This window comes from Styela clava, chromosome 11, assembly GCF_964204865.1.
Source record: "Styela clava chromosome 11, kaStyClav1.hap1.2, whole genome shotgun sequence".
In the NCBI taxonomy this organism is placed as follows: domain Eukaryota; kingdom Metazoa; phylum Chordata; class Ascidiacea; order Stolidobranchia; family Styelidae; genus Styela; species Styela clava.
The window spans coordinates 10,384,819-10,396,663 of record NC_135260.1 but is presented as its reverse complement, the minus strand read 5'-3'; the positions used below and the strand labels follow the sequence as shown (position 1 = coordinate 10,396,663).

Here is an 11,845-nt window from a genome sequence, read left to right as displayed (position 1 = left end):
ATAACTAAAGTTGATCAGATAGAATTTTGGAGTCAACAAGCGGTAGAGCATCCATAGGATAGAACCGGTCATATTCATCCCAGAGGAGTAAATTCAATTGAACAGTATAATCATATACAAACCACAGCCTGTCGTCCTGTCATCATTGCAGGCAAATGGTAATTTGATTAAATGTTCTGGAATCTGGATGCATGGCAATGACTCGTTAAGTAAATGACCCTAGCCAAATAGCATTGATTTCAACAATCTTCATATCTAATTATTCTCTCTCGGTACAAGCTTCGCTGTTTCCAACCATTCATCAAGTTGAAACCTTATCGAGGTTAAGGCTCCATGCTCATTCCCACCAGCCGATAAATACTAATGTTGAAAAGATCTTGTATATGTCTTGCCTTTTTGGCAGTTTTACCCTGACTGTGTACTTACTATCAGTAATCAGAAATTTTAAATATAAAGACTATTACACATACAGATGGAGTCATTGATCCTTCTCTCAACACATAGCCTAAATCTTTTATATCCTTTTCAATCAATTTATAAATGGAAAATATAAATTTATTATCAGTCGAATTATTAGCGGAAAATGGAACTAGGAACATAATATAACAGCAATAGAAATTATTTCCATAGTATTCATAATTACAATTATCATATGAATAAAGCAATTGAAGAAATCAAAATATTACAGTGATCAATTTCATTATATAAAATTAAACACAAGGAGTTCGAAAAAAAAAATATAAAAGCATAAATTGGAAGAATGTGTATAGTGCAATAAAGCATGTGCAAAAAATTTAATTTGTTAAATAAAACATCAGACGCGATGCTTTATACACCTAGCGTCAGAATTAACGATATATTTTAATAATGTATTCAAAAAATATTCCTGCATTGTTGAACAGCGATAAATCACAACCATGAAATATAAAAAATACCCAATAATATCTACTTACAAAATATTTTTTATTACAATTTTTTATTAATTTATTGTTCAATACTTCATTTTCTATAAATCAATCACTTAAATGAGACTATTAATGTTTTGAAGTTGTCCAAACCAGAAAAAAATTAATTAAGTTATAGAAGCGAAAATTGTTTTAGATGCCATACCATACATTTATACCACCATACATAATATGGGCTATGCTCAAAAAATGAAGAAGTTAATGACATATGTTATAAAAACAAATTTTATCTGGCAAGCGATAATGGGATAGAATCGAATATAAATAATCATGAACAAAATGAAGGGCAAAAATCATAATTGAGGTATTAATTTCATCCAATTCAATCTCTAGTACATTCCTAATTGTGATAATAGTATGCGTGCATATCAGGACGGATAAGAAAATACCAGTGGAAATCTAATATATCTAAAAATTATTGTTATAAATTTGTAAGAAAATTCTAAAACGAAAAAATAAAACAAGCTTAAACCAAATTTGACTGTTAATTGCCATGATGTGAAATTTAGGTAGTGGGAATAGAGCTTTGAAATACTGAATTTCTGAAGTCAAATTTCTAAATGAACAAAAATTACTGTTCCCGATCACGAAACTGTTGAGTTTTGAAAATAATTCATTTCTAAAGCAATGTTTAATAGGGGAATATATCACAAACAATAACAAATTTTGTGTAACAGGGTAAAATTCCATATATTTGTAACAACACAAAAGTAAGAAAGAAATTTTAGTAAAAACTATCTAATAATATTTTTAAGCAGCAAATTGAGATTTCAAAAACTGGATATCTCATGAACAATGTGCTTTTGATTTAAGCGAATATAGATTAGACGATCCCATCACACAGTTTGTGGGTGACATGGCCTTCCCTGGCACACCCTTCACATATATTTAGGTATCAGTGGCTGCATCTACAGAAATTGTTGAAAGCGAACAACGCAAATGAGCATCGTAAAAAAAATATGAAAACAATCTTCAACAACAAAGATGAAAAACTTGGATAACGAAAAAATGTTGCCTGGTCTATCAATTTTGGGTTTAAAAATTCTAGTCGATGTAACATATAAACTTCAGAACCGAGCATTATTTCACTGAATCTAGTTTTCTAATATAAACACTATTCTAACTAACACATCTACCATTTGTTCACATGCAAAAATTACACATTTGATGATCCCCTGTCTCCAATATTCAAATCAGACTGTTCTGGATCCTGAAATGCCACAGTTGGATTAGGTGGTGGCGTTCTTGAACTGGTTGACAGGTCTGGTCTCGGTGTGCTTCGAGCAGGTGACCCAGGCAACAGAGTCATCTCAAAATCTAAGTCATCTTGTCTTGCACTGAAATCGAATTAAAGTTGTATTGCTGGTCATAGGGAATTCACAAGGAAATAAAGATTACAATCATTAGAAATTTTACTATTCAAATTTCATGCTGAACCAATTACCGTACATGTCATGCTGTTGAACATGTTGTTGACTTATGCTTGTCTGTGGAAGTCTGACATTAATCAGACGAAAATATATTTGTGAGAGTATGCAGAAATACTTCTAATTTCTTAAAATAAGTAAAAAACTTCCCCCTTGTTTCTTGCTAAAAGAACTTAATCATGATGAATACTGCAATTTTTCAACAAATTAGTTAGAGTAGAGAGAGTAGTGAGAGGATAGCGAAAAGTTAGAAAAAAGAATTGATATAGTATGAATCGCCATCATACATAGACACACATAGTGTTTTGACCCAAACTCAATAAAGCGAAAGAGAATCTCTGTGAAACAGAGTCAAGTAGGTAAGTCATGTAGACACGCCAACTGTGATCATGATAAAATTTTCCTGATGCTCAGCTGTATATTCTGATGATTGAGTTGAAAAATATACAGCATACACAATATACTTTACTATCTTTTAACCTTGAGTGTACAAAAAAGCTTCCAAGTTGAATATCACTCATTTGAAATTACTAAACATACATAGTATTCAACAGAAATTATAAAAACATCTTACTTTCTGCTTGCTCTTGAATCTTGTGATGAATGAATTAATCTTCTCATTAAATTATCTTCAACAGATCTTCTTACATCATCTGCTGTCACTCTATCCAATGATGGATGTCTTCTGCAGGGTAGATAAAGATTATCATTATAAATAATTTATGTCTTTATTAATCACCATTTCCATAGTATTCAGCATTTTCAGCAAATCCAACACATTTCCACATCTAAGTTGGCTCAAGTTGACCAAGTTCCCCAAGTAAATGTAGTCATAACAGAACATAGACTGATGTACCAAGAGCTCTTATATCCTTGAGACAAAAATTTTCAGCACTCACAGGTGTTGAAATTCATAGATTAGAGATCAGCAATTTATTTAAAAAAAATCTTAAAATTTTTTTGCATTCGTTATCATAGTCTTTACAGAACAAATCAGTAAAGATATATCGCGGCATTAGAAAGTCCAATTCACATCAGATTATAAAAGATATTATAACACAATAAAAAGTGTAAGATCCATAATTTTATGCAGTGTTTTACATACATTGGCTCAAATTCTTGAGATCTTTTTTGTCGAAGGTCTTGTATTGGAGGAAGAGTTCGAATTTCAAGAGGGAAGCTGGGAAGAAACAAAAAACAAAACATTAAAGCAATATCAAAGGAGTTATATTGAAAAATTGTAATCACCTCAGACCTTTAAAATAAATTTCTAAAATTTAAAAGCCTGGTATCAGAGCCGTAAATTAACCCATTAATAGATTAATATATCTCAACCACGCCTGATTGAAGTAATGGATAACCAACTATTATCAGTAGGCTACATGGCGCAACGGGTGGCGCATCGTGTTGAGCATTAGGAATACACTTGCCATCGCATCTCTGATTACCCTGGGGCATTCCATGGGGGATAATTTTATGTGAGAAGATTGCTGGACTCCTCACCATCGTAGGGTGGTGCACATAACCGCTGGTTAGTTACGGCTCCCCCCACCATCAAGTCCATGCATCTGAAAAAAGTAACTCGCTAACTAACCCCAATCCCATACCCAACATAACTGGATGAGAGTCCGTGGAACGCCATATGATAAGGCCGTCTCATCGTCTTTCTCCCACCCAGAGAAAAAATGAAACCTCATTCTTATCCCTAATACTACTTCTTTTTTTTAATTAAAAATTTTTTTTTAGAAATATGCAGTCTTGACAAAAAAATCAAAACTTAAAAATTAAAATTAAACTTGTTTATTAAAACAAGTATTTAAATAAAAAAACTTACACTGGTGGATCTATAATGGAAGCTGGTGGAAGACTGCCTGATTTTTGATGACTTTCCGAATCTTTTTTTCTTGGTTTTCTTAGTTGAGATTCTGAACTTATCAAATGGCGAAGAATACTTTTGATTTCTTTTAAATCTTTCTGCATTCTATTTAAAGTTTCAACATTTCCTTCCTAAAAGAAACAAAACATGTTATCGAAAAAGTAGAAGAAAATATGGTGACAAAAATATTTTATGTGATTGATTTTGATGCGGATAATATTTGAAAATTATTTTATGGTATATACATAAAAATTAAAATTTTTTTTTTTTTACGTTTCTAAGCAATTCCTGAATTTGTCTATCAATATTGTAATAAAGGAATTGTTGAAAACTATAGGACATTACTTGATTCCTTTACATATTCAGATCCCTTCTCAAGATTATTATCATGGCCAAACTACAATTTAGAATTTGATTAATAATGGGTTCTGACTATTTTGGATTTGATTACATGGTTAAGAATTTTAATAACTTCATAAATGTCCAGCTTTCAAACATAAAAATACTGGAAAATATTTGAAATACAATTAGTTTATTTATAAAAAGTTACATGAACTTCAAATTGAAATACGGTAAGGCAGGCCTGCCCAACCTTTTTCGTCTCGTGGGCCAATTGTACAACAAGGCAATCACAGAGAAAGCCTTTAAATGAAACCAAATCAGTTTTTCACCATATTCTAACCTGCATATTATTGACTGTACTGACAATATTGGTTATATCAGATGACAACCTAGCAATTCCAGTTCTTCCCATCATTCCTTTTTTATTATCTGTAGTATAAAATAAAATAAATGAGGCGTAACTCAAAATATAAAATAAAAACTTGCATAAGATGATTTAGAATTCACACGGGCAAACTACGACCCGCCGTCCAAATCCGGACCGTTGGGTAATTCAGTCTGGCCCGCCTGATACTGCCACAACCAAACTAAAACCAAATTTTGAAGATTCAGCTAAAAAAATAGCTTGGGGAATTAGTTGAGATTGCAATTAAATTTACTTTGGGCACAAGGCTTATTGTTTTTCAATTTCGCTTTTGTAACACTGTAAATAAAATTTTGTTCATAAATTGTAACTTTTGACGTCACACTTACTTGACCCGCCAGTCTAGGTAGGCAAATTTTTTGGCCCCTGGTTTAAAAGATGATCGTTTTTACTATCAAAAGAAGTAAATATATAAGAGCTTATTTTCCATTGTAAAAAAGATTTACCCGGTAAGAGATATAGCCAGGACTAATGCGGTAAACGACGTATCTAAAAGAAAAATATAATAAATCAAAATCACTCACCATAATCTTGATATTGACTGAATCGAGATGAGTTTCGTTCATCCTGAATGTATATAAATTGTTACTTTAAAAATATTGTGTTAAGAATTGGGTTTTTCAAATTCTACGCAATAGTTGAAACATTTATTTTGAGTTGAAAATTAAAAATTAATTTTATTTGAGTTAAACAAAAAAATATGTTAAAGTAAATCAAGGCGACCCTATAATCTATAGGTGACAGTTATCAAGTAAGATCTTATAGTCAGAATCATAATATAAAATATATTTTTAATTTGTATTAGTTTTAATTTGCAATTCAAACCAGGTATAAAATTAAAAGCCAACAATTATCTGTCAAATAAATCAAAACAGTTTTATCCAATCTGAAATGAAATCTTAAAATTTTAAAGCCTATCATTGATAAAAAGGTACCATCTTACTTACTAGTAATTTGGTATTTATAGAATTTCTACTTGATTTTTAGATATTTCTGGGAGACAAAAAATCATCATTTTTTGCACCCCTGCCATATACTATTCACACCTACATACTCTGAGAACTAAAATCAGTGTGTGATGGATTGTTTCTAGTAATTAGTAAATGGGGCAACCGTCAAGCATAAGATATTAATCAAATTTTCTAAAGTTGAAAAAATGTGTTAGTTGCTAGAATGAATGAGTATGAAAGCATTATAATACAAAAATGTAGAGGTTAATAAAATGAGACCACATCACACGCATACACCAAGCCCAAAATTTATATTTATCCCGAACATGAACCATTGAATATCCATAAATAGCCGTATAACTATTAAATCAATATAAATTTTTAACTAGTATCAAAATAAAAGTATTGAATCAGATAGAATTATGGTGTATGTTCGAACGATTCAAATTCAATTCAGAACTCAAATTAAAATCACTGTTATTTGGCTGTAAAATTTGCTATTCTCAGAGTAAAATCATAATTCAAATCAAATTTTAGAGAATAAAACTTATTTTATATTTTACTGCATCGCTGAAATAAAAAAGTAATTTTGAAGCAAAAATCAAGTTTGCCGACTGTTCAGAAAAAAATATCCATAAATTGTTTAGTAAATGATTGCATTGAGATAACAAGAGCAAACATGTGATATGTTAGTATCAAGTTGGACAACAATATACCATTCGACTTCGTGGTCTCAGATTTTGTATTACATGGTCAGTTGAAGACAAAATATCAGCATGAAGATGATTCTCCTAGTCAAAAAATCAACTTTTCAACAAAAACTACAATATTTAGAAAACAAATTTTGATATTATTGTTTTTATGTATTATTGATTTTGCTTTGAATCGTTGAACACCTGTTAAAAACATAACTAAAATAGTTTTTAACGTCCATAAACCTTGCTTCATAATCTAAGGCAGAGGAATATAGATAAACCAGTATGGTAGCAGCCTAACGAAAACTGTGTACCACAATTTGCCATGCCTTATACTTGGAAATATACCTTGCAATTAGATACAAGGATATGCTTCATTAATGGTTATCTGATATAGAGAATTCATAAAGTCCTGTTACATTCAAAATTTTGTATAAAGTCATTTCTCAATATATCTCAACCGGGATTGTTTTATTGAAATTCAGTGTGTGTACCAATATGGAGGTAACTAATTTTGTTCGTTTATTTCAAATCAAGCTGTGTAAAAGGACTGAAACTTATGAGCAGGGGTATATTCACATGGCTAACACAGGCAGTCCCCGAATTTGTAATAGAACTAAAATGAGAAAAATCGTAATAAAATTATGACCTAACCCTAACCTGGTACACACACACTATGAAAGTACCAAAATTCCTTTACTTCATCTTTATATTCCGATCATTAGTTGACTGTAAATTAATTGTTGACTAATTAAATGACTGTATGAACACCCTGTACTTTCTTAGGGGAAGAAAATATGATACAACACAAAACTAATATTTGTCATGACTTTACTAAAATCCAATATACCTTACGGTAATAATAAGTAAGAAGAATAATAATAAGTAAGGAGTAAGTAATTTGGAACCAGTGCGCAACAAATTTTTCATGCAAGTTTGTATGGAGCAAGAATCGCTCTCCGAGCTATTATTAGGTCCACGGGTAATATCTGTTTACAATCGAATTAGAGGATACAGTAAAGAGGTTGGGCAATATCAAATTAAAAATATTTTTAAAAAATAGGGTAGCTCTCTCATACCATCAACTGTTAATACTGAGCCTTGTTCGTGGCAAAGGGCTGAACACCTCATCTAAATAATTATAAACATTCTGAATGTGTTTTATGATCAATAATTATTATATTTACCAGATCTTGTCTTTCTTTTTCATCAAGTCTTAAATGTTCAATTACTTCTTCCATTTGATCTTTGATTTGAAAAGTAACTTTCTTCAGATTATCTTCCTGGGATGTCGTTAAATCATCGTCATAATATTCTTCTAATGGACTGCATTTCTTTTGAATGAAACTAAAAAAAAAGGAATCGTTTTAATACCTCTGTGATAATTTATTTTCAAACAAAATTTCAAATCACGATTGGTCCATGTTACTAGTATATCGTCAGTGTTCCGGTTATAAGCACAGCTAAGTTCATTGCGAGAAGGATAGGATAGGATTTTCATATTTATCCCGAGGTGAGGAAAGTCAATAAGACAGCTTAATAATATTGCACACCACAGCCTCTCATCCAGGTTACCAGTCCATGTTGGATATGGGGATTAGTTAGCTAGTTATTTGTTTTCAGATGCATGAACTTGGAGGTTGAGAAAGCCATAACCAATCGAAGCCCAGCAATCATCTCGCACATAATTATCCCCCGCCAGTTTTGAACCTGCGAACCCTTGCAGGGTGATCAGAGGTGCAACGGCAAGCGTATTCCTAATGCTTAGCACGATGCAACGTTCTGCCGAGCAGTGCAGTCTCCTATGAATAGATAGATTATCATATTTTAAATAATAATTTGAATCATTCAATATTGAATAATACACAAACCGACCTCCTGAATCTTTCCTTTTGTCCATGACTCAAGTTTTCCTCAATTGACAGAATTTGAATTGCTTGTTGCATTACTGCATTGGCGTTCGCATTGTCATATACTCTAAAAAAGGTACATAGCGATTAACAGTACGAAATATTTATAATCAAAATACTGCATAAGCTAAAATGCTATTTTGTTCTTCATTTTTGATTCCAAATATCCTATATTATGTACTTTTTCTAAAAAAATTAAACTAAAATTAGTAATAATAGCACCAAGGATTGAGTGAATTGTATTAGTTTTGAATTCTATTAAAAATTAAAAGCTCTGGACATAGGTAATTATCAAAATTATACTCAAATATGAATTACAGGGCTGCTGAGTTTGGCATGTTTTCATTGGGGTCAGGGTCGAGCCGCAGTCGAAATGCTGCCATTCCCAGAGAAAGAAATAGGTGCCAAAAGTTTTTATGGGGATAAACAAAGCAAACTTTTCTACTCAAACAAAAAAGTATGTTGACCAAGCGTTCCTAACATTCTACTAAATGAGACTTGCATATGCCAAAGTTGAAATTCATTGTCGAAATTTGATTTCCTTGATAAGATAGGATACGATTTACATAGGCTAGAAACTACATATTTAGTTAGGCTGTAATTTGTTATAGAAGCATGGACTTGATGGTGGAAGAAGCTGTAAGCGACCAGCGGTTATGTGAAACACCCTACGACGGCAAGGAGTCCAGCAATCCTCTCGCATATAACTATCTCGGCATGGAATTTGAAACTGTGAACCCACGGACGGTAATCAGAGATGCAGTGGCGAGGGTATTCCTAACGCTTAGCACAATGCTGCACACCGCGGAACCAATTGATAGATTGTAGCTGGGGTTGGAGTCAAAAAAATTTTCAAATCTGTCGAGAGTCAATATTTTTTTCATCTCGTAGTCAGAGTCGATAGTAAATTATTTCCAACGTCCCTGAATGGTATTCATACTAACTAAATGTAAAAACTGTGGTTCAACTTAAAATTTGTAAAAAAAAAATTATTGGATTCAATGCAATTACCTTTGAAAAGTATCAGACAACAGTGCAATAAATAAATTGATGCATAAGATGGCACTGATACCAAGGAATGTTCCACATAATATATAGGTCATGACAACATCATAGGCATGCATTTGATCATATTCATATTCATCAACCAATGTGATTCGATACAATGAAAATAACATTTGATCCACAGTGCTCATGCTTTGTATGCTTGGTTCATCTCCTGTAATACAGTGTATCATTTCATGAATTTAAGTGTGGTTTGTGAAGAATACAATTCTTTTCTTTGAAAGTGTAACTACAACAAGAGAGCAATGCTCAAATATATATACGTGTCATGAAACTTTTAACAGAAATACACTCATACATCACATTTTGAAAGTAGATTTGAAATATATTCTGACTTCTTGACTTTTTACTGACTTGATTGATATAATTCTTGACTTATTACCTAATGAGGCCTAGCGGTTAAAAGCTCAGTTCTGTGTAAGCATCCGAGATTACACAGCTCAGGTTCAAATGTCACGCCCTCGCCTCACCCATAGTGTAATAAATTGGGTAGGCAATGCTGAACCGGAAAAATTTCAGCATTTCCAAAATAAGTATCCTTACCGGTAAGTATCATGAGATACCAGTGGCTGCTTGTACAGAGCAATTTTCGGACCAATTTTCTGAAAAGCCAAATTTCACAAAACCGCATATTTAATTACCCTGAAACAGCTTCCAGTTTATAGGGAACTAAATGTTCTAGGCATTCATAAGTTAACAGAGTAAGATAGCTTACCAAATATCATCCAAAACGCACAAGCGTAGGGAATATAAAATTCAAAATATAAGAATAGGAAGCGTAGAATGTCATAGAATATCTTGCCCAACATTACTACAAACGGTCCAAGAGTTCTGTAAAACATAAAAAGTTTCAATATAAAATAAAAAAATACCAAAAAATCTGCGAACACACGCAGGGTAGTCACAAGCGTATTCCTAGAACTTAGCACGATGCGCCACCTGGCGAGCTTCAAAAAATGGTACTCTCGTAATATGTGTATCAGATTAGGGTTAGGCCATAATTTTATTCCGATTTTTCTTTTTTATATTAGTTTTAATACTAGTTGGGGGTCTGTCTGTGTTAGCGAAGTGAATTAGACGTCAGTCCCTGTACACAACTTGATGTAAAGTAGGCGAACAAAATCAGATACCTCCATATTGCTACTTCTGGAGCACCCAAAAAATTTCATTTGAGTGCGTTTTCATCAAATTTATCAAAAGTCATTTATTACCAATTTCATTAAAAAAATACCAACATAATTACGGTACCTGAAAGATCTCATATTTTTCATCAGTCTCAGCCACATCATGATAATGTTCAAGACAAATATTCTGTTGACCCAGACACTCAGACAAGCATTGTTAACATATGCATTAGGAAGTGCACATGATCCCTTATCAGTTAAACCTTTAAGAATAAAATATAGCTTGAAAATTGAAAAATAACAAAACCATGTGGTATTGCCTATGGGGGAGAGGAAAGCCGATAAGACGGCTTAATCATATGGCGAACCACGGCCTCTCGTCCGATTACCAGTCCAGGTCGGGTATGGGATTAGTTAGCCAGTTATTTGTTTTCGGAAGCATGGACTTGATGGTGGAGGAAGCCGTAACCGACGAGCGGTTACGTGAACCACCCTACGGTGGCGAGGGGTCCAGCAACATGGGATTTGAACCCGCGAACCCATGAAGGGTAATCAGAGATGCAGTGGCGAGCGTATGCCTAACGCTTAGCACGATGCGCCACACCGCCGAGCCACACCTCGATTGGTTCCGGTTCCGTTCCCCCATGAAGGTTGAAAACCACTGCCTTACACTAATGCCTTGCATTAACTGGTAATTGTATGATATGTCAAGGTTTCAAATGTTCTATCAGTTTTTGGCTTCTTTTAGTAAAAATAAATATGATATCATATTTAATGCAGAATGAAAAAAGTAAGGCATTGGTCAAGACGATTGGTCAACAATACAAGAAAGAACAATTCAGAGATAACTCCCAATAAAACTTACTTCCATTTCGAATCTGTTCAGCAGTAATATCACAACCACTTTCACCACAGCAAGGTGGAGGACGATTGTTAGCATTGTATACTAGGATGTTTAATACATGAGTGACCTGGAATAACAAAGAACGGTCGTCAAGGAATTTAAAAAAAATGTACAAATCCGATTGTTTGTTATTATTCTCATTTTATAAGTAATTATATTACAT

At 32.8% G+C, this 11,845-nt stretch overlaps 1 protein-coding gene across 4 annotated transcripts in view; it reads right to left on the bottom strand.

Moving 5' to 3' along the window:
• Nucleotides 1-572: 572 nt before the first annotated feature.
• The window catches only part of LOC120347128 (uncharacterized), a 28,510-nt gene continuing 17,237 nt past the window's right edge, over nucleotides 573-11,845 (bottom strand). For 3 of the 4 annotated variants that reach the window (XM_039416983.2, XM_039416985.2, XM_039416984.2), the window contains 13 exons: nucleotides 11,644-11,749; nucleotides 10,903-11,041; nucleotides 10,370-10,485; nucleotides 9,601-9,808; nucleotides 8,555-8,656; nucleotides 7,867-8,026; nucleotides 6,701-6,775; nucleotides 5,559-5,601; nucleotides 4,951-5,039; nucleotides 4,227-4,399; nucleotides 3,498-3,572; nucleotides 2,967-3,077; nucleotides 573-2,302 (listed from right to left, as the gene is read on the bottom strand). In XM_039416983.2, coding sequence (XP_039272917.2) covers nucleotides 2,122-2,302; nucleotides 2,967-3,077; nucleotides 3,498-3,572; nucleotides 4,227-4,399; nucleotides 4,951-5,039; nucleotides 5,559-5,601; nucleotides 6,701-6,775; nucleotides 7,867-8,026; nucleotides 8,555-8,656; nucleotides 9,601-9,808; nucleotides 10,370-10,485; nucleotides 10,903-11,041; nucleotides 11,644-11,749 — 1,578 coding nt within the window. In that variant the 3' untranslated portion in view covers nucleotides 573-2,121. The remainder of the gene's footprint in view (nucleotides 2,303-2,966; nucleotides 3,078-3,497; nucleotides 3,573-4,226; nucleotides 4,400-4,950; nucleotides 5,040-5,558; nucleotides 5,602-6,700; nucleotides 6,776-7,866; nucleotides 8,027-8,554; nucleotides 8,657-9,600; nucleotides 9,809-10,369; nucleotides 10,486-10,902; nucleotides 11,042-11,643; nucleotides 11,750-11,845) is intronic. The other variant, XM_039416986.2, reaches the window with a different exon arrangement.